The following is a 27,436-nucleotide window of genomic DNA, read 5'->3' on the forward strand; positions in this document are numbered from 1 at the left end:
CATGGGCTCTCCTCTAAAATATAAAGTTTCCAATATTCTGAAATAACAGAAGTTAAAGCAACTGCTTGCTATCTTTGATTTCAGGCAACTGCAATAGGTCCTTCTTTCTGAATACAGAAGGCAGACAGAGGACCAACTTTTCTGTAGAAATTTCCAGCCACAACTGACTTTCTTCCTCCCATCACATACGACTGCAGTTCAACATTTGTCCCAGGTGGAAGAACTCCAAAAGTGGAAATTTTGTGTTGGCATCAAGAATAGCAATCTTATCCTCTTCACTGAATGCACATTTTGCTCCTATACAAGCCAGCCTTTTTTTTTTTTTTTTTAAGCAGTGTATTCACATCCTTACCTATATGCTTTAACTGATTCCTCCACCAAAAAACAAGATTACTACAAACAAAATGAAGCCGCTTCCGTATAGAAAAAGTTATATTTACAGTTTTATTTAGCAGAGTTAAAGAGAAAACAATTTTAACACTGTTGTTGAAAAGTGTTTTTAACCAAAGTTGCCAAGATCTAATAAGTTACTGAACAGAAATACTGGGTGTAAGGCAATAATCCTGACCAGCCATTAGAGATCACCCTATCCCCAAAGAGCAGAGCTGATAAAGGTGGTAGAAAATTTAGACCGATTTGACTCAATTTCCAAAAATTAGACAGATGATGAAAATAGGGTTCCACTCTTGAGTATATCTTTAACATCTGCGGATGAAGGAATTTCTAAAGCACGCAAAATGTAAAGACAATTCCTGTTTCCAACGGAACATTCAGTGCTTTGAATCCAAGAATGCTATGTCCATACACAGTGGTCAGTACATGACTATGGCAACACACAGATGGTAAAAGATTAAAAACTTGATTAGAACTTTTTCCATTCCATGTCATCAGGAGGATTTACTTCTACCTTCCTTTTACCAACATCAGACCAGTTGGTGCTCAGAACTGTGCCTCCAGACTCCATCTGCAATATGAGAGAAAGCTTGTTTAGTTTGCTAGAGGAATTCTAGTAATATAAAAGCCGCATTTCCTACAGCAGATTAACAAATTCTGAAGAAACGTGAAGAATTTGAGCTTCATGTAGTAGCAACTACACAGGAATTCTGTGGGCATATAGAGCAAAATTTGACAAAGCCATCATTCCATAATTTTCAGCCCCAAAGTACTTTTATCAGTACTGGACACAATGAGATGTTACTTCATTAACAAGAAGCTTTTGAAGGGTTAGTCATGTTTTTGCCTATGAGGACTACAAATAAAAGGAACTAGATACAAACAATTAAGAGGAATTTGATCCTTTCACCCATGGCAAGTCTGCAAGCTCTATATGAGCCAAAACCTGTATTTCCTTTGATAACACTGATTGAAACAAAGAGACCAGTGACAAAGCACAACCTTGGACTTAAAGAGTCACATTCATTAGCATACAACATTGTTGCTTTCAACAAGATTTGTTATACCAGTATCCCCAACAGAACCACTGTCATTCATTACAGGATCAAGGTTTTGGTAGCTAGAGGCTTCCCAATTCATGCAAAGTTTACTAAATTGTGTCAGTGTGCAAACGTTACACATTTCTTCAGAGAAAAAGAATGAAGAAGACTTACAAATGATTTGTTCATGGCACGTTTCACTTCATCTGTACCATCTGAATAAATTTGCTGGAAGAGTTTATTTAAAGCAGCATCTCCTTCTAACTTCTCATTCTTCTCCTCTTCTTTGATTTCAACTACCAGTTTGTCCCAGTTCCTTGTATAGTGAGAGGATGATGGATATAAGTGCTGGGTATCTGAAAAGAAAAGCATTAAGTTAACTAAGCATTTTCTCACGACTTTTAAAGCAGCAGAGAACTCAACGTATGTATCTGATGAATCAGAGATAACAATGGAACATGAACCTGAAAATGCAAATAGATTCCTCCTTACTAAGCATTGCAGTAACAAAAATAAACTAAGAAATGCTACAGACTACATTCAGCAGCTGCAAAAGTTTACTTTTAAGTAAACAGTTACATAATTTAGCTATCCAACAAAAAAATGCTGGACAACAGCAACACAGATAATTAAGTCGAAACAAGACAGGAGATACTGGCTGACAGAAGTTCTAACAAAAAGAATCAGCAGCCTAGAGCCATAGGAAAATCTGAGCTAAATTTCAAAAAATATCTCAAATCAATAAATCAGAAAATTCAAATTCTCTCAAAGGCAGATTGTTAATCTGTCTTGAAAAACTGCAGAAGTATTACTTTCCAAGAGAGATGGAATACTGAAGTAAATAATAATTATTTAAGCAACAATAGAGGCATGACCATGCCTAGAACTGCAAAACAGTGACCAAAACAGAGCCAAACAGCTAAGCCCAGAGGAATTAATGACAAGCATGTCCTTAACAATCCATCAGATTAATGGAAGTTATGACTAAATTTAATACTTAAGTTTTATAATGCCCTGCAGACTTTTTCTGTCAATTCTTGCCAGTAAAAACAAGCCTATTAGGATTTTCATTGTAAATATGAAGCTGTGATTAACAATATTTAACACAAAAAATATTATTAATAACTGCAAGTAACTTAATACAAATAAACCATTTAACACTTAATAGTTCAGAGAACAAACCTGGTGTAAATTGCTTTAACTTAGGAGAATCTCCCTGGCCCTCCAGCTTCTCCCATCTTACGGCTTCTGGCTTCTTCATTTTTATCTCAACCTACAAAACACAAGACAAACAACAAATTACTCCAGATGGCAAACAGTTCTGCCAAATAGTTTCAAAGTAGTTGGATCCTGTAGCAGTAAGAAAATAAATACATTTGTTTTTAGAAACAGTGTCCCTAATATGAAGCCTACTATGTTTTAGCAAAATCTACCTACCTTACAAGTTATGTGACTTCAAGTCACATGTCAACTAAGCTCTTATGTGGCTGCATAGCCCTCGTATCAGGCTTTTACCCTTCTGTTTAGTATCACTGAACTTTCTTTTGCTTACTATTCACTTGATTCTTTTTGTAAATTATGACAACCCAAAAGTAACAATCAGTCTCAATGTCTCTACACTGCCAGGCACCAAGGTATTATCTTTCAAGCATCCTTTTCTTGCCAGGCAGCTCTAATAATTAAATAGCACTTTTGAAGGACTACAAAATCCAACTTTATCTAGGTTTACCTTTCATCCACCAAAAAATTTTATCAGATTTGTTGTGTAGTACACAAACCAGAGAAACACCCTGGGACTACGCAGATCTCCCCACTGGAGAAATTCAGCAGCTCTATTCGTTTGGTTCAATGAACAAACACTGCTATGGAGAAAACTGTCTAGTATTCATTGACAAAACTGGCAATTAAAAATGGATATGGTTGCAGTTATCATAGGAGAAACAAAATTAAGTGAAGTATGTCATGCCCTACTCACAACTACACATAATGCCTTTAGAAACATTTCAATATGGTCGTCTATGTAATTAACCTTGTCTTTTGGTTACAGGGTTACAAAGTTGCAAAACAGTGTCTGCAAAACAAGGACTGTCTGTTAGTCACTCCAAACGACAAATTCACTTAAAAAATGTCACAAAGTTCATATGATCCTATTAATTAACTGAAATCAGGGCTTGCTAAACATCATCAGTTCCTTATTTGTGAACAGCTCAGCAGAAGCGAGTTCTTAGTTCTACCTAAAGCCACTATAACCTGGGGATCCCTGCAGACCCAAGAACAAAGGCACCACTGTGAAAGCTAACCCTAGAGATCCTAACAGCAAGCTCCTTGCACAGCATCATGTTGATCTGAAAATTGAACTTTATTTAATCCATTCTTCAAATCAGTCACTGGTAAGTAACAGACCGAGATACCTTATAAAATAAAGAAACGAGCTCATTTAAGTTTCAAAGCTTCCATGTTCGCAATCATACTGCATTTCAAGAATCAAAATATTCAATTATGATTGCTTCTTTTTCTTTTTTTCCCTGGGGAAGCTACCATTTCCCTAGACAAGTTTAACTACTTATTTTCCACCACTAACTTGTACTAACTGAGAACAACAAAAAGTCTAAGACATGAGGCATGGGATGCCCTTCAAGGCAGGGAAGAGTTTCAGTAAGTTTAAGTCCAACACCCACATGTATTTGACTTCCCACTCCCCATGTCTGTTGGACTTCCAATGTTTTTAAGCAACTTTACAAGGCACAAATTAAGCATCAGAGTATCAGTTTTTAAAATAGTGTAAGTCACAGAACCAAAAATAATCAAATAAAATTAAAATATTGTTTTACTCTAGTTGCTCAACCTACTGTCCCTAAAGAGGGCCTGTATTACAGAGTTTAACATTACAATCTGTAACACAGAGATTTCTGTTGAAACTATGCAGAAGCAGCATCCAAACTGTGCCAATAATTAGTCTTCAGTAAAACAAAAGTCAGCAAAGCTTCCTCCACCGGACTCTTGGAAACTACAACCTTAAAGTTCATTTTTGAACACCTACACTCATAAACCTAGTGCTCTGCGATCAGATTAAGGAAGCCAAAAATATATGTGTATCTGCATATAAGACTAACAAGTAGTTCCATAAGTGTCAGAACTAGCAGGGGTTTTTTTCCAATGCATTTGTATCTCATGAGTCAAACATTTAAGTTAATTAACCACTTACAAAGGCACTAATTAGTTACAAGTGAAATGTGAGTATTAATTTAAACAACTTGTCTCTCCTCTGCTTCTTTTCTTATATATCTCTTCCAAACCTGAGAAAACTGTATTATCAATTCAGTTGCACACTTAAGTTGAGGGAGGCATTAACTTTTAAGATTTTATACTCTGCTTATTAGTGCGTCCCCTCCATGTGTTCTATTAAAAAAAAAAAAAAGTAAATGCTTGATACTGAGACTACTCAATCCCATACCTCTTCATTTCCTCTTCTGCTTGTTTCTTCCTATGCTATCTCCTCTTACCCTTACACTTCAGGGTTTCTATCAATATCTGTCAGTATCTCAAATATAGACTATTTCATCCACACCAAGAATGACCTCTAATGCAATACAATGCTTGATGTGAGCTACTAAATATGGACTATTTTCTTTTCAGAATACAATCCTCCCCAAAGAACCCTTATAAAGACTTTTGGCTATTCAGAGTCCTCTGTCCATACATAAAAAGAAGAAAAAACAGAAAATCTTTACTTTTGCTGCTCCAGTAATCGCCTTTTTTTATCTGCTAGTTCTTACATCTTCCTCTTTGAAACTGTCCCTAAGCCAGTACTACATGACAAACATCCCAAAGGAAAAGGAAATGGTACAAACTAATTCCCAGTATAAGATGCAGATTTCTTAAACCTAAACCATTTCAACTCTGCGAAGCTAGAAGTATAGACAGCTGAAGAACTGAGACAGAATGTATTTATGACATGATTAAACCTCTACCCCATCTACTCCACCCACTTCAACTAAAGTTACTCATTAGGCAAAGTGGCAGGCAGGAGCAAAACCAGGGAAATCATTAGCTTCATACCATTATACAACCACATTTTCCAAAAACATAAAGCTATAAAATTCTGCTTGTGGAGGCGCATATTTCTTCAACTTGAGAGCTTTATTTGATCTAAGGAGAAACAACTCTGACATTCTCAATTATGGGCACAAACGGCAATAAATGCATTTTAATGAATGTTTTAAAGCAGATACTGATAGCTATCACACAGAAAAGTAACATATCAGTATGGACATTTATGTCATATCTAACACAAGTACTGTTAGCTTTTTCCTCTCCTTTGAAAAAAAAAAAATTCAGTACTCAGGCAAGAGGAATACATCAACGCTTCACCAACTACTTTGATTTAACATTTATATTTCATAAAACATATGCCTGTGTGCCTTGTGCCAACTTTAGAACAAAAGACAGGAAAATTTCATTGCAAATTAAATGCTTTGCATGCCACTTAAGGACAAGCCTAATTCCTCAGCCTCTCCTTGTAGCTCATGCCATGCAGCCACCTAACTACCTCGGTAGCCCTCCACTATGACTTTCTCCACTACATTAGTGCCTTTCTTGCATTAGGAAGCCCAAAACTGGACACAGGACTCCAGATGTATGAAAAGTTCCAATGCAGAAATAATCTACTTTCTGTTGTAATTTTTAAGTTCCTGGTATTTGGGGCTCAAAATGAGCAAAGCAAAAAGGAGAAAAAACATGGAATTTTGATTAATTCATGCACTACTTGTTGGAATACTATCTTGAGAGAAATCTACTCCTCCGAGAAAAGGGTCGAATGGGGGATTCATTGTTTAGAAGAAACCCCATCCGCAGTGAAAGGATACAGAGAAGTTTCTACTCAGAGAATTTTATAGTCATAAAATTCATTTTTTAAAACCTATCAGAGATTTAGGCAAGTTAGTTTGCAGCTTAATCCAAGTGCTAGTTATCACAAAAGATGTCACAGAGTTACTCTCAGAAGCTATTCTAAACTATTTCATTGGTAGTATAAGAACACGAAAACCCTTTAAGATGACTGGCATAAAACGGCATTTAATCTAGTTTTAAGAAATTATTTCTCCCGTTAGCTACAGATAAACACAATGCTAGTTAGCCAACACTAGTTTTCTATGTAAAAGCTTACTGTTAAAAAGCCCAAACCTCTGATGAACTGGATTTCACTTGAACTTATATTCTGGGATAGACATTGCCAGTTTAACTGAGAAACATTAAAAGGGAAAGAATTTTTATTTTCCTCCCTAAAAAAAGATTCTGGTGTACACTGCCAAGTTACAAGACTTTTTTTCTAATTTCTACTGTGTTTTATATCTTACACTCCATGCTAAGGGAAAGTTCACTTACCACTGGCAAATTTATGTCAAGCTCTGATCAGATGGATGAAGGAAATCAGAACTGGCAAAGCTTAAGCAGTAGTTCAGCCATTAATTTCAAAATGCATCCAAAAATACCCTTTTAAATTCTCATGTTTTGCTATATCAAACACACAAAAATGAAAATTCAGGGTTTGCAATCAACTACTTTGTTATTTACTGAACTACTGACTGCCTCGTCCAAGTTGTTAATTTTAAGTGTTTAGAGTTGTCATTTTGCAATAATCTCATATATTGTTACCTAAATTTAAGGATAGGACAAAACAGCACTATCTTCTAAAAATGACCTGTTCAAACTTACCTCTAAGATCATACACACATACAGTTTTGGTATCCTAGTTATTCAAAGACCTTTTACACATTGCTTATATCCTGAATTCCAAGATCTTTGGTCCATAACTTTAAACAAAATATACCGAGATGAAAATAACTCTACAGTGTTACCACAAATAAATGATAATTAAGAAAAATATTCTGTAGCAAATATACTGCAACAGAAGGGATTTAGCATGCACCTTTCAGTTTCTTTGTCAACTACTATGGAGAACTGAGCGCAAAAAGGTCAACATTTCCACCTCAGTGATACTGCATAGCAACCACTTGTTAGAATTTTGAATTTTAGAGAAGGAGCTGGCAATACAGATTGTTTAGGTATCCTAAAGCTCTTTGTCACTGCATCTTCAGTCTAAACCATTGCTATTCCAATAGTTCTTAAATCCATCTTCTCTCAAGACAGAGAAAAACCCTTATGCATAGTTTTCCTTTATGTATTTATATAAATCATGGGCACTGACTTACGTGGTTGCTTAAAATATACTTCTCAGAGTATTAACAAGTTTAAATCTGCCCCACACCCATCTGTGTTCATAAAGAAGAAAAAAAAAAATAAAAATCAAACTTATTTTGAGCCAAGTAAATATCATGCCAATCATTGGGAAGGTTTCTTTATGGTCTAGCCAGGAAATTGCTCCAACTAGCCCTGCCTAAGAGATACAAGGAATTTCAGAAAAGTATTCAACTCATATCTTAAATATCAGTTTATAATTTACACAAAACACTGAAGAATATATATGGGAGATATGAATCTGCATGAAAGCCTCACAGAGAAAACAGATACATAAGAGCAGGGAAGTCTGTATTCAAGTGCCTGCAAGCAATTTAATGAAAATATCCAAAATGAGAAAGCATCTTTTAAGGATTGGACTGCAATGGTAAGAACCAACTTCACTTAAAATAAATATGTTCCTCTGTTTATCTATTTGTGTACCTTTGCCTCTGAATAGAGACTCTGATGACAGTCCAAGAGTGTGTGAAGGTTTCACTCTTTGCCTTTTCCTTTACATTTAGCAACAGGCATTGGTGTGCTTTTCCAGTAAGCTGCACAGAGTATTTCAGAGTTTGCAAGGCAAAAATGTTGGTTTGAGGAAAAGAAACATTCCACTGATGCACACTTGGCATGAAACTGAGAGTATCTCTATTAAGTAACAAACATCAACTGTAAAAGAGGCTGAGGATTTCTAACACCTCCCTGTTTGCAGCACAACTTTGATCTCTAATTAAAGGACAGTTCTGGGGTAAAGAAACCCCTTTTTACCACTTTTTCAAATGTCCCTAAATTGCTACAAGTCATTGCTTGCAAAAAGCCCAAACCACTAAAAACTGAAAACTCACAGTAATTGTCCCCAGACTATTTGTAGATGCAAGAACAGAGGGGAAGAAAAAGAGGAAGCACTAGCCTGTTTGCTTCAAGTTCATAAGCATATGTGCTAAAAGCACATACTCATCCTCACTCTCCTCTTTCAGGTCTAAAGAAAAGAAAACCCTGAGCATAACCTAGACCACAATAGAAGACCTAGAGAAACTGCTCACATTACACAAGTTTCCAACACAACATGGCAGAATATTCCCTTGGAATTCCAAGTACACTGACTGATAGACTGAACAGAAGAGGGAAAAGAGAGCAAGACTGACTGTGCACAAAGAACTGTTTCAGAACATTAGAAAACCTTACACTGTTTGTGCATTTCTACTTTCCTGCCAGATTTTCTGGACAGTCACAAACCTGCTGGTTTCACATTGAACATATTTAGTCACTCATTTTAAGGTTTTAGGCCTTTTTCCTTTTATGAAGGGAGCACAATGACATGATGCACACAGCTACAGGATAACTGCACACAGGCAACTTCCAAAGAGCAAACTTGGTCCAGCCTTTACATTTTGGCTCCCTCTTCTGGAAAGAAGTAAAAAACCAAGTAGTACCTCTAAAGGGTGCCTTCCTCCTGTTAAATGCTGAACCCAACGCGCAGTTTGCAGTGTTTCACCTGACACCTGAACACAAGTGAGGATGACCACCAAAATACAGAAAATCCTGCCTATTGTGTACAAAATCATGCTACATATAAAGACCAGATCAGCTTCCATTTGTAAGACACAAACCTCAGATTCATGCAGTGCTTTTTGGAGCTGTTACTTTTTGCTTAATCAGATTACTACATGTACCTTTGTCAGACAAGGAGTATAACCAACAACATCAATTGGTCTAGTTATGATCTACCAACTATGCTGTTCATATACAAGATAAAAATACTATGCATATATAGCAATTCACTCAAGAGAAGGACTCAATATGGTTGTGTTCAGCATTTTCTCACATGAACATTAAGCTGAGACCTCAGATGAACAGAGTTGTATGCTGAACACCACTGGGTAATTCTAAATAAGTCACGACTAAATGTGAACAGGAACCGTAATCAACTCAAAGCTGAATTTTCAAGTAGTGATAACTATTAAATAGCAAATAAACTTTTGAATTAAGTAAAAAAAATAGCTCCAAGCATGGCAGTAATACATACAGCCACTACTAAAGGCACTCTGTATCACCTGTAAGACTACTGACAATAGAGAATATACAATACTAGAACACAGAGAGACATGAAGATTTTATCTCAAAACTGGAGTTGACCCACACATTATGCTGTTCTTGAGTCAGTGTCAAGTGTTTTATCTCTTCTAGCTCACAGCTTGAAGTCAGAAGTCTGCAGATTACAAGCGTTAATTTTCTTTTGCTCATACAGAAACCATTCAGACACCTCCAGACATCTATATATGCTACCTCTGTACCGTTTGCTAGTTCTGCTCTTCTCTACAGACTTTCTATCTCAGAGCTAGACACAGCATGGATTTATTGAAAGGTGTAATTTCTATTTCATTGCTAGGAAAGAAACAATTCTTAAGGTATCAATTGCATTTTTCACCAGTTAACGCTCCCTGAAAGAACCAGTCCCAGAGTCTGTAAGTTCTGTCTGCTCTTTGCAGTTATTTTAGAATCTGTAATTCTGCAAATACAATTAAGGATATTTTTTCCTCCTGAATGTGCATCTTTACCTTTATTCTTTTGCATTTGTCAAGTGATGCTGAATTTCAAGGAGTATTGAGAACTCCTTCTCCAGCTTCTCTAAGTTACCAAAACATGCAGGATTGTTCTACTATCTGCCAGTTCTGTTGTTTCATCCTCTAGCCATTACATTTTAGTTTTATGAAGTTCATGGGAAACATGAACTATCCACTACATAACCTGCCCATACATTCCGCTCTGTTTCCTCATGTATTTCCTCATATAATCAGAAAAGAAAGACCAGATGCATCGTTGCCCAGTGAAGAATGATGCTAATAGCAATGTGGCTCACACATTCAAAGCAGCAGTACAAAATAAAGCAGTGTGAACACATGCAGTTATTCTTATCTGAAACTATTAATCCACAGGAACAGATCTGTTCCTATCCCACGAAAATGCAACTTCTTTATGAGTGCATAGTAAGAAGCTCACATCATCGGGAAGACGATGAGACGATCTCTTTCTTTCCAAGTTATTGCAAAAGGACGTCATGTAAGTGGTACAAAGTAACTTGTAAAGGGTTTGAAAAGTTCTAAGTAATAAGACAGCTTATTCAAAGTAATAACTGCATATTTTCCATACCGCTCGTAAGAGCAAAGTACGTACACGAAACTTCTAAAAAGAACTCTGAATTTCTAGTATTCAAACACTAAGGCTGCACCATTCCCTTAAAGCACTTGGTGTTTTTCAAAGTAAAATATTCTAAGCCTTTAAAGAAGTCTTTGCATGCTTAAAGTAGACTTGCTTTTAATTTTTTTTTTTTTTTCAGCCAGACTCCATCTGCTGGTCAGAACCAGAATTAGCTTCGGACATCCTTTAAATTGTTTTCCTTCACTATGCCTTTACAGATATGCTTATACTATTTGTTTCCACAAAGGGAAGAACACGTTGAAGCACTGACTCTGCCGTTAGAACACCTCCCGTGTTCTCTCTTATCCTGTTTTGTCTCAAAAATATTCTCTCACAATTACATAGGAACAGTAACATTTGAAAATAAATGCAAAATATTTACAATTGAGACACTGCCTGAACATAACTGAAGTTTTCACACCTCTTCATAAACCTCAGTCTAAACCAGGCTCTAGACTACTAGAGATTATTTCAGATATTAACCCAGGCTAGAGATGGTAGCATAAAAAACAAAGTCACGTTCATTTCAACAGCGCTCAGTAGAGTGCAGGTGCTTCGTAAGAGTTAACAGTAAACTTCAAGACAAATGAAAAGTATAACACAAGCTAGATAGAAACATAAAGGAAACAGGACCTCAGTTACTCCTCTTGACAAGGTCTGTGCCCATTCCACTCAAATTTGTATAAATACTAATGGATGAGCAGATTTTCTACATACTTTGAGCACTCTGCTTATCTCCCACAGCGTAAGAGCTCACGTGACTCCACCACATAAACCTGCCCAGCCTCCTTACTGCAAGGAGTGGAAAAATGAGACCAACTTTCTATAGCAATCCTCTCATGTCATCTTGAAGTTCCTCTTCCCTGAAATGATGCAATAGCTATTACAGGTACCTTCCTCAGAAGGGAACGGGTAAAATGGAACATGAGAACACAAAGGAATTTCCAAAAGCTCTGCAGAACCAGTGCTGAAATACAAGGAAAGAATCAACAACACATGCCTGCTTCAGAAATTCAGGCTTGGCTCCATGGACAAAGCCTATGCCTGCCTGTGCGTTATACCAAAAATATATGCTATGCCAGACCACAGACAGTTTATTATTTTTCTATACCTGTAATGCAGAAGAAACAAAACGCCAAGACAAAAGCATTCTCTCTCACACCATGTGATTTTCAAGTGTCTCCAAGCATGTACTATTTCCAGGAACAGCGTGGAATACCCTCTCTTAAAAAGCCATGAACAGTTAACCGTACGGCTAAACTTTACCAGCAAGAAGTCATGGAAGGTTAAAGAATTATTTCAACACTGAAATCTTCAAAGTCTGACTTTTACTTCTTCGGCACACAAAGATAACAATGCTTCACAAGGCAATATTGGCTCCTATACCTTTAGTAGAAAGTTGTTCATACTTTCCTAATACCTGAATTTTAAGAGTGAAGACCACAGTCTTCCTTCTACAGCAACAAGTAAAGGCATCCTCAATATAACTGTCATTTGCACTTCAATAAGTACCATCATATTACTATTTCTGATATTTGCACAAGTTTAGAAAGGCTCCCACAGGCTGAAAGGCACCTTGAAGGAAGAAAAAGCATTTCTATATGAAAAGCAAGATATTACGACTGTTGCAGAGAGACAAGACAATAGAGCAGAAACGTTTTCAACATCAGGAACAGTGAACGAAATAATTTACACTTTAAGAAGCTTACCTTTGTTGAAAGCACTTTAAACGTACTTTGCTCTGGCACTACAGAATGAAGAAGAACAAGCTTTAAGTTGTAGTCTTCGCCTGATGGAAGTCTCACTGATGCATTCATCTGTTAACAGTTGAAAACACGTCTCTGGTCATCTTTGAGATCCGTTTTCCATTTCCAAGTAAAGGACTGTCATTTGGCACCAAGATTAAGTGATTAAATTAATGACCCTTCACTAGGGCACTTAACGCATCAGGCATCAGAATTTCAGATGATACCATTACATTACTGCATTATTGACCAAGGTGTTTCTAAAGTATACTAGAAAATGAACAGGAAATTTCAATTCTTAGCCAGCAAGTACTCAAAAAGCCTATTATCTTGTCAGCTTGATTTGCATTCTTTGGGGAAAGAATTATATGGCAAACGAAGTATCAACACATTAATAACAGAATATGAAAACAGTTTGCAACTTCCCTTGTAATACATGCAAACTACATGGCAAGTGTTCAGACAATTTTAACAACCTAAAGCAGACAGTCAAGTACTTGTGGTAGTTTACAAAGTATCAACTTAGTTGAGAAAAAGAACCTACATGTTCAATATTCACAGCTAAATTAAACATTAACATCGTTGGTACCACATATGGTATTACAATAAATTACGGCACTTTCTTGAAATATATACTTTGCTGCCATTAACAATTTTATTGATGCCAAAAGCAAGAAAAACGCACCCAGCAGCATTCATTCATTTTCTAGAATTGTCCTAAAGTGGTATATTACTCATTCATACCTATTTTTAGAACACCTTGTCTCTGTCCATTCCCACTCCAGATGCATGCGTTACTCAAACATTTTAAATCCCCAGATCACTTCCTCCCCCACCCCTCCAAACACACAGGCAGCTGAAAACCAGATGTTCCCTTTGCAGCAGGCACACCACATACTGCTTTTGTATAAATCCCATGGATTCTGCTGTGGCAATAGATCCCAGTTCACTTGATTGGGCACAAAAGCTCAGACAGAAGACCACCTGTACATTCTTTTCATGCTACTGCAGCAGATAATGTTCACTGTTTTAATTACTACATCTTGGGCAACCTAGGGATGCATACCAATAACCAATACAAATCACCTCTTTGTCCGAGAACTGCACACTGACATCATCCTTCTGTGCATTCTTGACCATTATAGTCACAATTACTTGAGAGTCTGTTTGGTACCAGTCATATCTAAAAAAAAAAAAAAAAATGAGAGAAAAAACTGACTGCAAGGCAAAGAGGTATAAAGATTATCAAAAGCTGGAACAGTACATTGTGTAGTTTAATGGGGGAGAAAAGACATACGAAATTACATTTCTTCCCCTTTCTCTAAAAGAGCAGTTGCAGAATTGACAAGATAAGTAGTTAAAGAACAAAAGAATCTTTTTAATCAAGAAGCATATAAAAATTCAGTCACTTTAACCAATTCATAATATTGTTTGCCTTCTATAAATTAAAGGGCACTTTTTAATTCAGGATCTTAAAAGTATCTCAGAAAAATTACCTATACTAGGCATAATGAGGAACTCTTTGAATCAAGGTCAGCTTAACAATTAGAAACAGAAGCCAGAATGCTTACTCCATTCCCCACTCTCCCAGTGGGGCATAATCTCCTGAAGGTACAATTCAGTCTGAACAAAAGTGATGACAATGAGAAACACTCCATTTAGACTGCCATGTTTTTAAAGTTACCTCAAAAGAATTTCTACAGTCAAAGAACAGTTATATGCCAATTATTTTAATTCTCACAGTAAAGCTAAAGTCAACTTACTTGATCTTTGGTGGCAGAGGTTGCTGCTGCATATTCCAGTTGAAGCATATTCCATTGAAAAGAAAAGTTACATCAATGTAAGTGAAAAATATATCATGAAGTACTTTTCAAAGATATAAATCATTTTCATACAGATTGCTCCCCTTTTCTTGATTTATGTATGAGCATTAACTTACAGGTGAAGCTCTTCACTGTTCCCCTAGCCATTTATGCCAGATTAAGAATTAAAAAGTTTTATTTACATTAAATATGTTAGTTTGTAACTTAAAATATGTTGGTCAGACATTCTATAAATAGCAGTAAGCTCAGCTTTAACTCATTTTCTTCTTGCATAAGTAGTATACCTCAAAGACATACAGTGGCTATGCTGCTAATCTAAAAGTCATGAAGGAAACCTGAAATAGATCCCAGAACTCAAGGTATAACATCTAACACAGAAAAACCTTTTAACTGTAAGATTTGTCTTTACATACACCCACCATGTTTTCTGTACACTTTCCTCCTCTACCCTATTCTTAAAATGTAAAAAATGGAAGTAACTATGAAAGAGGGAACAGAACATCCAATGCAAATTTCCATTTTTTTTGTCTCAAGAAAAAAAAAGGGCAGGCGAGGGAGGGTGTGTGTCAATTTCAACATTTCTTCTGAAGACTTCCCATGAAAAAAGGAAACTGAAAGCTGAACAAATTACAGCAGAAAAAAGTCTGTACAAACCACTTGCAAGCTACTGGGAAAAAAAAATTACTTCCTAGCATTCACAAGCAAGTTAGTATTGACAACATCAGCTGATTACTTTGTAAATTAGCCCACAGACTGCAGGCCAGAAAAGTTTACTCCAATGAGTGCACAGTAATTGCCAGATTAGTATGCCATTCCTAAGAGTTTTCAGGGTTCAAATTTTGAAACCCTGGTCTGAAATAACACATTTAGAAGAAGAGTTAAATCCTTCAGAATCACATGCAATAGAAAATATTATTTTTAAAGCCTGAAAGATTTAAGAAGCCACTGAAGCCTGAAAGCACGCTCTAGGTTAACAAAGAAATTGAAACAGTAAACACATTAAGGAGAACACCTTACCACTTCTATCTGTGATGCTGCAAAAAGAAAAAGTTGCACTTTCAGAAAAAGACATATTGAACTTACAAGGCATATACTTATTCTAGCTTTCTTCAGTTACTCCTGACATTTTGCATTTATTCCCGTCTCAACAGTAGAAAAGTTAAAAACATGTCAGTTCTACCTCTAATATTTTGCTTTTATGACACTCTACTTCTTGATTAGACTTCACTCAGCAACTTGTGCAAAGGAACAACTGTAATATAAAGCATGTTCTGATTAACAGAAGGAATAAACTTTCCATTAGTTTCCCTTGCTTATCAGAAACCTATACAGACCTTTTTTAATGAAAGCAATATCATAGCAAACAAAAATTTTAAAAATCACTTCCCGCAAGTCTGTAATAGGTCTAGTACCCATCCATAGGAATAGCACAAAGTTCTCATCAAATTTGTATCTTGTTCTAGGCAAACCCAGTTGGGGAATGAGATGGAAACTTAGCAGACAAATTCACTCATATCACATTATATATACTGTAATATTTGGATCTAAGCTATAGGTCAGTATCTCCTCTTCTAAATATTTTTTTCCCAAAATATTTCTGATTAAATAGGTTTGAAAAGAAACGAATTTTCCCTTTGTTTCTTTATAAAACATACTGCTAAACAAAGATAAAGATTAATTAAAAAAGAGTATTAAGTTGTCGTGAAGAAATCAGAGTTGTTGCTTCGTTGGGTTTTTTTTTTTGCTGGAATATCAGAGAATTAAGAAAATGGTTCAAAAAAAGAAAAGAGAGGGATGAATATTCAGGATAAAACAGGACAACTGAGTTGAACCAGACAAAACACTGCAAAAGTAATTGTGACATCAAAGAAAAATGTGTATTATAATCTCCCTCCTTGAGAGGGCAGAGAAAGTTGTCACCCAAGAAAACTCTTTGAAATTAGGTGATTGGCATGCACAGTCTTATTTCTCCAAAAAAAATAAACCTGGCGAAAACGCATCAGGAAGCAGAAATTTGTTATTCCTATACAACACAAAAGAGTTCTCCTCTATTTGGTTTTTAGTCAACAGGCTGACATGAACTTGTTCTACTGCCCCATTCACCAGTATGAACCACAACAAAGAGGGAAAGTCACAAGTGGAGGAAAAAACTGTATCAGTTACTCTGTTAGCTCATTAAAATCCACAGGCAGTTTAAGCACCGTGAATGAGTTAACCCTTGCGGATCTCAGTCTGTAGGAAGGTATGAAAGGAAACTATACTCATTGACTATCACAGATAAAAACGCCAGAGCAGCAATTAGCACTTAAGGCACTCTCCAGGTGGAATCAAGGAGTAAAATCCCCTAATTCCCACCTCTTTCTGACTTTATATTCTGCAAGACTTGGAAACTTCTTGTGATATTGTTTTTAGAAAGCAAGCTGACACATGCTTCTACAGTTAAAATTAGTTAGCAGTTGTGTATGAAAACAAAATTAATTATGATTGTCTGAACTTTAAATAGGTACTCCCCTGTCACAGCTAATTATTACATTAAAAACTTAATGTTCCTCTAAATCTGAAGTATAGAAGCATTCAGGATATATACTCTGAGAGAAACAAACAGGAAAAAGCAACTTTTTTCCTTTTAAAAAAAATATTTTGTTCTTAGTAAGACTTAAGCTGTAAATCTTTGAAAAACATGACACAGCTTCAAAGCACAGGGCATATCAAATCCCTTATCAAGTAAATGTGTTTTTTCTTACCATTTAGTGTTTCTTCACATCTTTTAATCCAAATAGTAAAGGTATCATCTACATCTAGAAGAGATCAAACACAGTAACGTTAAAACTCTTCAAGCACTACATGTACTGCATAAAGAACAATTCCTCACAATTGCCAGCTGGAAGAAATCCATCTCAAACTCACATCAATTTACTAAAAAAGGTATCATTTCCTATTACCTTCTTGTAACCTCTGTGGTTCCAATTACGCTTTAAGTATTTTTATACAACTCTATTATTTAACTCTGTTATATTTAATTAACTTCAAATTAATTTGTAGGACACTAGATTTTGTCTGAACTGACCCAAATACACTATTGCTTTTCAGTCTGCTCAACCCCTGTATAACTGTTTGGAAAGCAAGAAATATAGCTTTACACACTTTTCCATTATTCTTAAAATTACTTTTTCAAACAGTCACACACTTCCTCTCTAGAGAAATATCAGAAGAGACAGTCTGTTCTGAGGACAATCCAAAGTTGCACAAGTTTTCACAAACACCAAGTATTTTCTTCTGGTGGTTTCACACAAACTTTACAAACACATACGAAGTTTCAGGGATGTTAGAAATACATAGGTGCCAATTCCACCCTATGAATCAAAATCACAGAAAAGTTCAGTAAGACCTTGATATTCTAGAAAGCGAGCTCCTCAGAAATTAATTCACCAGAAAATAGCTCAAAAGGTAGCAGTGTAACAACAGAGTTATCTTATTTCAACAAAATTCCCAGAAAAAAATCTCACAGTCAGGAAAGTAAAAAAGTGGCAACAAAAGTAAAGTAAAAAAGTGACCAAATACTAAGAATAGCTGAACTTTTTATCTTTTTACAATAGAGAGAGTTCACGCAACCAACTGTTTAGCAGAGGGCTCAAAGAAGCTCAACAAAAGAGTTCCCAGCAGACAGGCATGTAACACCAAACGTCACTCCACTGCAGTTATGCAACATATGCACCCAACCCCTTCAAATATAAAATGTACATAAATTTTAAGGTGCACCTTAGGTCTTAAAATTGCTACCCCACTCCTCAAACCACTTCCTCTTCCCTTTTCTTCTGCCATCCCCACCAGTCATCTTAAAAGTTATCTAAATTTTAAGCTACATTTATGTAATCTCTCGTTGTTGTTAGATAAAAATGCAAATAATAATATGGCTGTCTTGACATTAGAACACAATCAGTCACTGACATTGACTGCTGTAGTTTTTTCTACCAGCATATCCTAGAAAGAAGATACCTATTTTCACATGGAATTAACCAAAATTAACTATCAGAGGGTTCTGCTGGGGATCCAAGGGCTGTGTTCAATTACCTAACGTATACTTAAGATATTCAGACAACTGACTGCAGACTGTCCTCAGAAGTACATGGGGAAAGGAAGAGAGACAAAGGACCCAAGATGCAGCAAACTAAGTTCTGATTAGGTAAGGAAAACTCTTTACTAAAAGAGTGGTCAAACACTGGAGCAGGTTGCCCAAAGAGGCTGTGGAATCCTCAGTCTTGAAGATACTTGGAAATGAACAGTAGAAGGACCCAAGTAAACACAGGCAAATTCAAAGTTAATACTGCTTTTGACCAGGGTATGAGATTAGAGGAGCTCCAGAGCTTCCCTGCAACCTAAATTAATTTATAACTTTAAAAGTTAGCACCTACACCCTAAAAGACTTCCAAGTTCTGCAGCCAGGATCAAAGTTTATTAATCAAAAGTGAAATTAAATGAAGTAAGTTCAGGAGCCTAAGCAAAGAGAAACTGAGTTGCCTCCACTGATCCAGCCTTCGACTTTCAGCAGCATGGTCTATGGTCTATGACAACATTGCTATGCAACACAAATTTTAAAAGAAAGGTCCAGTGTTATCTTCCTTATCTTCCTAGAAGATCCCCCTTGCCAATCACTGCCTCTTTCCCTGCATCCCAACACATTTTATAATCTGAGGCAAAAGAATTTTTTTTTGGTGTTCTATAATTGCATTATCCTCCCGAAGAACTTACGAACAACTTCTGTTAATAACTTTCTAGTTCAGAAAACCTCACTGGGTCTTCACTTATTGAAAATCTACTAGCTCTCAGAACACAAGAAAAAGTACCTACTAAAATGTTTCTTTAAAACATTTACACATTCCACCTTTACTAAATTCATTAGGTGGTCACAGAAGAAAAAAAAACCAACAACAAGAAAACTTGAGTATAGTTGTCCTAAATCCACATAATGTACTGAAGAGTAACAGATTACACTGCTTCTTCAATCTAAAGCAAATTAATGAACTCCAAAAATCCACATGCATCTAATCTCATGGTTGAGTGAAAGGAATCTTGCTTCCTAATGTTACTTTATAAAATAAAGAAACATTGTACATTCAACAATTCATCATGTCAAGTCCTATTTAGATATCCCTGTAGGTGGGTAATGGGAAGCTTGCTGTGGTACCCTGGGCTTGTCAGTCCTACCAGTAATGAGCACAAGTAGGAAGCTCATTGTTGTTAGCATTCCAGATTAAGATTTAAACCAGCCCTGACATCAGCAAGGAACAGAAACATGTACCAGTGTACTTCTGCCCCCTTGCGTGGCAAAGAAACCAGCCTTGCCAGCAAAGAATTCCCCACCACAGCAATTCTCTCTGAGGCAGTAACAGCTTAAGTCTTCTCTCTATCACCTGTTTAGCAGTATGTCGCAAATTCTCCCTCTGCACTTTGTTCATTTTGCATTCGCAGTATTGAACTGGAAGCTAATTGTTTTGCCAAAACGTTTATTCTCACAATTGTTTTCACCTGGGATCCATCAAACATTCCACAGAAGTGCAAAGATAAATTCTGTTACTGACATAAACTTTTCTGCAAATTAGGTAAAATATGGAAGAGAATCAACAAAAAAAAAAAAAATCTGTATTTTTAAAAAGGCCTCCAGGAGACTCCTAATCTCACAGCGGGTCACAAAATTTTGTAATGAGATATGGGAAGCACAGCGGAAGCTATCTTCAGATGAGAGTGTAATCAGGAAGGACCGGCAAGCTTCAGAAACACTTAAACTGAGTAAGCAGCAGAACAATGGCAAATTAAATTCAAACAGGCAGAAGTCAAGCAATTCAACACAGGAAAACATGCTGTATTTCAGGATTCTGAATTAGCTAAGAGGATCCTGGTATTCACTGACTTACCTAAAAGATATCTGCAGCTCTGTGTGCTGTTGTACCCTACAACATAACTAGGATGTGAGGTTAAACAGAATGAAAAAAAGTGATGCTCTGGCCTGCAGAGATTTTGGCTATAATCTGTATTTTAAACAACTCTAACTGACAAACTAGAAAGGTGACAAAATCCATGTACATGAAAAGCCTCAAACTGATAGTGGTTGCTTGGGGTTGGGCAAGAATATGAAAAAATACAGATTAATCATTCAATTAAATTCAGGAGTGATGAGTTTGGAGACGTATGAAAACTTACCTATGAATTAAGGAATGCTGCAGAAGTCACTGGAAGGAACCACTTCCTTTCACAGGAAGATAGAGAACTTGGCCAGATTGAAAAGACACACCTGCCTTTCCAGTGTACGAACTAGTGGAGACTACCCAGTTATCCAAACTACCAAAACTGAAAGAACGTCAGGAAATTTCTTATATTCTAACTCCTATTCCAGAGCAGCTAAACTGAAAACTAGCAGTTGCTGCAATTCCACCACATCCCCCTTCCACCACCACTACCACTGCCCCAACACTGCTCTGTCACTTCACTTCTGCTGGCGTCAGCACTCAGACCTTTCATTGCGCCATTTCAACACGTTAACCCACAGGGAAAATACTTTAAAAATTGTAGGTTTCTGCAGACTTAAGGCATTGAAAGAGGAGGCTAAGCAAGCACAAGAGTAGGAAGGAGCATGATTGCTTGGCGGCAAGCACAAATTAGCTTACACTCCCATGAAACTCCAATTTTGGATCAGAGGATCAGATGGCTTATTTGGGAGAGGCCAAGTAATTACATTTTTGCTAAACCTTCAGGTCCCAGCCACTGTTACAGACAGGACAACATACTAGAAAGATGTGAGACCATGACAATTCTTATCAGATAAGTGCACTTTGCTCTGTGTAACCTTTCAAGGTGCTTTTTTCTTACCATTTCCTTCTGCTGTTGGGAAGAAAGGGAATGGAAAGACGAAAGGGTTTTATTTAAAATGTGGGATAAAACGGAAGAGAAAGGAGTCACAACCATCTTGCAATTACTTTGTTGTATGCTTCCCCACGTCTTCTACTAAAGCCTTCAACATTAAACTACTCCTTTCCCGCTTCTAGAGTAAAGTCGGGTTTTTAAAAAGTGCTAATTCTCCCCAAACTAAAAAGCACTCAAGTCCAGCCAGGAGGCCAACACTTTAAGAAAAAAATGTATATAATAAATATGCTTCTGTAATTAAGTGATATGTATTGTGAGGTAAATATCCATTTTGTCAGTTTCAATACCCATCAAGTTGCACGTTCTTTCTAAAGACCAGTCTTTACCAGGAAGTAAAAAATTCCAGCTATATACAAGGAGCCAGTTCTGTTCAGAAACTTTTCTGACTCAATGCCACACCTTTGCCACCATTTATGTGTAAGACCTCCAGGAAGCAGGAAAACACTCCCCATTTTATAAAGAAAAAAAAAAAAAGTAAAAAACCCCATATAGTACTTGCTAAGAACTTTGACACACATATTTAAGCAGTTTTGCACTTTTATGCAGCGATTGCAGAAACCTTCCCAAAAGCCTGACATCTGAAGTCAGGCACCTAATTCATTAGCCTTTTAAAAAAATAAAAAAATAAAATCCTCGGTCTTCACTTTCAACTAACATAGAAAGTTTTTTCTCATTAGCAAAGGAGTGGTGTGCACACAAGAAATTTTAATACTTACTGTCCAACCTCTGTCCCTCTCTGAAAGACTCTAAAGCAGATGCATAGTTTTTGATATGATATTCACCTAACCTGGCGTGAACAAAGAAAAACACAAGGAAACAGCAATCACTTTTCAGTCTAACCCACATTCTGAAGATCACAACATCCTCAGTTCACACACTATACTGGTTAAAATTACACATGTAAGAATTTAGATCACCTAAGAGGTGTGTTTTTGAAATGGCTAGGGTGTCAAGATAATCACCCCGAACTAAATTGCTCCTTATAACCACAGCTTTGTTACAGAAGGGTTACAAGCAGTATGGCATTAAATTTTTTCATTCACGGTGTTGCAAAAAGCTTGTACAGAGCCATAATCCCAATACTAGTATTGCCCTATAGATTATCACAATATTCACAAAGTACAATGTATGATACATACCCTTTTCTAAGAAGTGCGACGGCATTATTGGGGTTGAGTTCTAGGGACTTCTTTGCATCTGCAACGGCATCTGTTGGAAGTCAGTTTAGGAACATTAATAATGTGTTATTAAAAGTAGCGAACAGCGAGTCTTTCAGTAGTGAAAAATTTTTAAGGTGTACTATGTTAGCTTTCTTAGCTTGTACACAGATCACACTGTTTGAATTAAATCTAGCCGCAACTGCTATGGATGAACCCTTGATTCAGCTGCAGAGTTCTACATAAGAGCTCATAAGTACCACGACTTTCATTTAGTCAAATCCTCCGCTTAGATCTGAAGTGTGAATCTGTTTGTTTGTTTGTTATTACTGGAAAGAAAAAACAGATGAAATCTTAAGTTACTCAGTTAATCTTTCTCCCAGGCACTATTCAATTATCACATTCCCACCATGACAGGATTCAGTCTCTACAGAAAACATAAGGATGGAATATGCTTACAACACAAAGCTTAAAACCTGCCTAAGAAGTCTACTTAAAAAAGAAGCTGCCAAGATAATACTAGGCTAAAATCAAATGGAAAGCTGGGACTCCAGAGTACCCAATTCATTGGAAATTTTGCAGAAACAAAACAAAGAAAACTAGAAGATTATGCACTAACAGTAAAAGCAGCACACTGTTACAGATAACACTTTCTCTTATTACTATATTTGGCTTCAGATTGAAGACATTTTCTGTAAAGAATGTGTTATAGTACACTTGTAAGAGAATTCTCAGTGTTGTCTGAAGATGTTACCAGCATATTTCTGTAGAAGAATATGAGCATAAGCTCGTTGACAATAATATTCAGCATCATCTGGATTCTTTTCCAAAGCTGTTGTCAGTTCCTGTAAAGACACATAAAAACCCCATGAAATGGCACCTTGGAAGTCCCCATAAAAACACAGTACCAAACTCTGTCAACTAAGAGACATTTCAGAAGAAAATATCCCAACTGGCATGACTGTTTTCACCTGTTGCTCAGTTCTCATCCACAAAGCTTAAACATCAGAGCTTCAAGTACAAGGAACGTGCCAATTATATCAAAATCAAGGAGCCTGTTTCTTACTGAGAAGGAAACAGGACTTTCAAATGCCTTAAACGTGAAGCCTAATGCATGATGATCCTCTGTAGTACAAAGACCTTCCTATGATTCTCAGCGTATTTGTACACAGGTCTGCTGGATTTAAGGAAGCGCTGCAGTATTAGGAATTTGGAAGTCAACATGCAGTATGTCAAAACACTTGTGTGGGGGATAACATGCTCAAAGCACTATAACACGTGATGAAATACCACATTATACGTTGTTATTGAGCATAAGGGATTGTTCCAATTTACATTAAGCACAAAAGCAGGAGAGCAAAGGACTCATGGAGCACAGGGCTCACAGGAAATGTTGTTGCACAATGCAAATAAGCATAAAGTAGTCCCTTGTTAGGGCAATCACTGAGTATACAGATTGAAATAATTCTAGTTTGCTCTCTATGAGAAAAGTTTGACTTTTGCACAACAGAATAAAATCACAATCTCTTGATGCACACACCTGGAAATAGCATCTCCAATTCTCTCCTTATTAGTGAGAGAAGTTCTTCTCTTTGCTAGAAGACAGCAAGTCTTCCAAAGCCACTACAGTACTGTAACTGTTTGCTAAATTGACTTCCACTCAGAATCTAGGAAGCATGAACATAGCGAAGATACAGGCTTTAAACCTGCATAAATATTAGTGAGGCACAGCTGCCAAAACTCTTGTCCCACCAAGCCAGAGAAAAAGGAAGAGCACAAGGACTTGCCTTAGTTTTAATTCAGATCAGTGTCTTGTTTATTTCACACCACATAAAATGTTTACGCCAACTAGTAGTTAAATGGCCACAACAGCTTCTTTTAGCAGCAGCATGAGTTCTTACCAGTGTAAGATATGCAAATCTATATACAGGTACAGCACATAAATTGAAAATCTTGGGGGTCTCTGAAGAAAGTGGCAGGCAGTAGACAATTGTAACTTGATCTGATCGTACTGATGCCCTCCTACAATTTAAAGTCATTCAAAAGCAGTTGTTACAGAAATACTCATGGCTATAGGTATTCCACACAGGAGGGACAGGAGGTAACACACATATTAGAAGTGGTTCATATTATATTGAAAGGTGAAGCACAGCTTTTGACCCTCAAAATCAAGTGGGGTCTGACTCTGACCATTACAGGCACTTCACAGAGTCACTTCTGTCACAGATCACCTCTCACTCCAAACATTATTTCCTGTGATTTACGCCAATGACAGAAGCATCAATTAGAATCAGCAGACAACATATGAATGGATTCTCCTACAGAACTAGCCCTCACCCCAGAAAAGCAAAGAAAACCAAACCCAAGCATTTTCAACAGTATGAAACTCACCTCTTTGTTGGCTTTTTATCAGTAAGTCATCACACCTCATTCAGCCACACACAGAGTGTAAGTTACTCCTTTAACACAGTTATTTGAGAAGACAGCCAAGTAATATTCAACTAGCACCAGGAATTCCAGATTATGGACATCAACAACAGTTACTTAGAACAAGCTTAGACCTTGTCCTCACACTCAAATATGTGTTTTCTACATATTTTGGCTCTAAAGGCCCTTACCACGTGATCAAGTTGCAAATCTACATCTAAATACACTGGGAACTTTCAGGTCCCTCCATGCTAATGATAAGAGTTTGTACGAATTAAAGGTGCTTTCGATCTTCACATAGTAACCTACTTTTTCAATTTAAAATGACAAAAAAGTCATAAAAGAGTTCACAGCTGTATCATTCAGACAGTGTTTAAGGACGGATGATGATCTTTCAGTTGTATCAGATCCAAGTGCAGAAAGCCAAAGCATGCTCTCCAGCAGTTAAAGGAATCAAAAGTCCTGTGGACACAACACAGAAATACCATGACATCTGGACACAAGTCTAGTCACGTGTGGAAGCATTACACAGCACCATTTATACAGTATCGTGTCCCATATCAGAAATATTAAGTACATGAGTTAAAAGACCACACCTAAGATCATGCAAACGCGTGGTATACTACCTGTAGATCCCAGCTTCTAAGTCAGCAAAATGCTACACTGAACTATGAAACTTACTAGTTCAGAGATGATATCAAGCCAATCTGCCTACTCAATTCAGTACTTTTAAAAAAGGCGACACAAGCGACACCAGTATTACTGTATCAGATAGTAAACAGTGCCTACAGAGTGTGTTACATATTGTTTTGAAGTGGTGATTGTACAAAGAACTGAAACATAAACTAGAAAAATAGAGTAACTATGTAAACACAGAAAAAAAGCCAAACGCATATTCTGATAGTATCCTTTAATAGTTCCAAAGACCTATTGGTGTTGAAGGTTTTTTAGTTGGTTTGTTGGTGGTTTTTTCCCCCACAATGGGAAACTTTATTTTTCAGATCTTAAATTAGTTTCACTATGCCAAATATATTGGGTTATTCTAAAATGCTTTTAAGATGTTATTTATCTTCTGAAAAACTTCTACAAACTACAGCCTAAACCCCAAAGAACTGAACATTTAGCTTCACCATTTTCTTTACAGAAAGATAATTCAGTATCATCTTATGCTTCTGCCACCTACTCTATTCAAGCAGAACTAACCATTTACATCCTCTCCCCTTCCAAGTATGTTAAATAGAAATACTTCTCCACCCTCCAGTTCTGCCTTCTTGTCAACCCTCTGTTTTAAGTAAAAATAACCTTTGAAAGCACATTAATACATGATGATGGGTAGAATCATAGAATCTTAAGACAGACCAGGTTGGAAGGGACTTTGAAAGACCATCTCTTTCAACCTTTCATGGGAAAAGGAGCCCAGATGAGATTATCTAGCACCCTGTCCAGTTGTGTCTTGAAAACCTCCAGTGATGAGGATCTACCATGTCCATCTACCACGGTTGTTCCAGTGAATGATTGGTCTCACCGTAGAAAAATTATTTTTTATGTTGAGATGAAATGAAAATCGCTTTTGGTCCCCACAAAATACAGAAAGAGGAAAAAAATAGATCAGGGCAGAATAAAAACTAATAAAGATTGAATACATTTCTCCAATAAGCTTGGCACTTTTTTAACTGCAAATCACAACTGATTTAGTTATTTGAACTACCTTCTACCTACACGGAAGAGAAAGTTGGTTCAGTTGTTTCGGTTTTTTTCTTCCTTCTTTACAACACAGGTAGCAGAAGTATTTTGACAGAACTGCGCTGAACTTCCCTGCAGCCAGACCTCACACGAGAGGTTTCCAAGGGAAACTGCAAGTCCCCCACTCGCAGGAAGAGCAACCCCACGACGCTTCGGCTGCTCCCCTCGCCCCTGAGAGCGGCACAGCACGCTGCAAGCCCTGGCTCCCTCCAGCACCCCAACACCGGCGGCTCGGCAGCCCGGCACACTCCAAATACCGGAGGGGCAAGGCCAGGCCCGCCACCGCCGCCGTCCCCTAGCCCTCGCCGGCCTGGCCCGGCCCGGCCCGGCCCGGCCCTCACCTGCGCCGCTGCCCTCGGGTCCCGGTCGACGTCCCCGTCCGAGAACCTGCCGAGGAAACACAACGGCGTAAGAGGGCGAGGCAGGGGCGGGCGGAAGGGGCGCGGACGCGGCGCGGGGAGGGGAGGCAGGGACGGAGAAGAGGGGGGCTCACCGCGGAGGAGCCGCTGCCGCCGCCATGCCGCCCGCCGCCCCCAGGAAACTTCTGGAGCCGCTGAGGCACCCACGCAAGTGAACCCCAAGGCCGCAGCCGCGCAAGGCCTGACGGGATGCGGAGGGGCGAACCGCCGCCGCAAGCTCCTCCCGCGCCGCTCCGGGCGAGGCGGGGCGGCCGTGGCTACTGCGCCGAGCGCGCCTCCTCCCCCTGCCGGAGAGCGGGAGGACCGGCCCTAGCAGAGCGGCCCCGCAGTCCTTTC

General features: G+C 37.6%; 1 protein-coding gene across 1 annotated transcript; it reads right to left on the minus strand.

The window, feature by feature from the left end:
* Positions 1-430: 430 nt before the first annotated feature.
* SUGT1 (SGT1 homolog, MIS12 kinetochore complex assembly cochaperone) lies at positions 431-27,330 on the minus strand. Its single transcript, XM_074815575.1, has 13 exons — positions 27,175-27,330; positions 27,023-27,068; positions 23,266-23,356; positions 22,494-22,563; positions 22,071-22,141; positions 17,181-17,234; positions 15,454-15,470; positions 14,377-14,402; positions 13,700-13,796; positions 12,578-12,685; positions 2,616-2,706; positions 1,608-1,789; positions 431-964 (listed from the first exon to the last, which is right to left on the minus strand). Exons 1-13 carry the CDS (start codon positions 27,198-27,200, stop codon positions 863-865), a joined length of 981 nt encoding a protein of 326 aa, XP_074671676.1. The 5' UTR covers positions 27,201-27,330; the 3' UTR covers positions 431-862.
* Between the last annotated feature and the right edge of the window lie 106 nt (positions 27,331-27,436).

This window comes from Strix aluco, chromosome 2 (genome assembly GCF_031877795.1).
Source record: "Strix aluco isolate bStrAlu1 chromosome 2, bStrAlu1.hap1, whole genome shotgun sequence".
Lineage (NCBI taxonomy): Eukaryota > Metazoa > Chordata > Aves > Strigiformes > Strigidae > Strix > Strix aluco.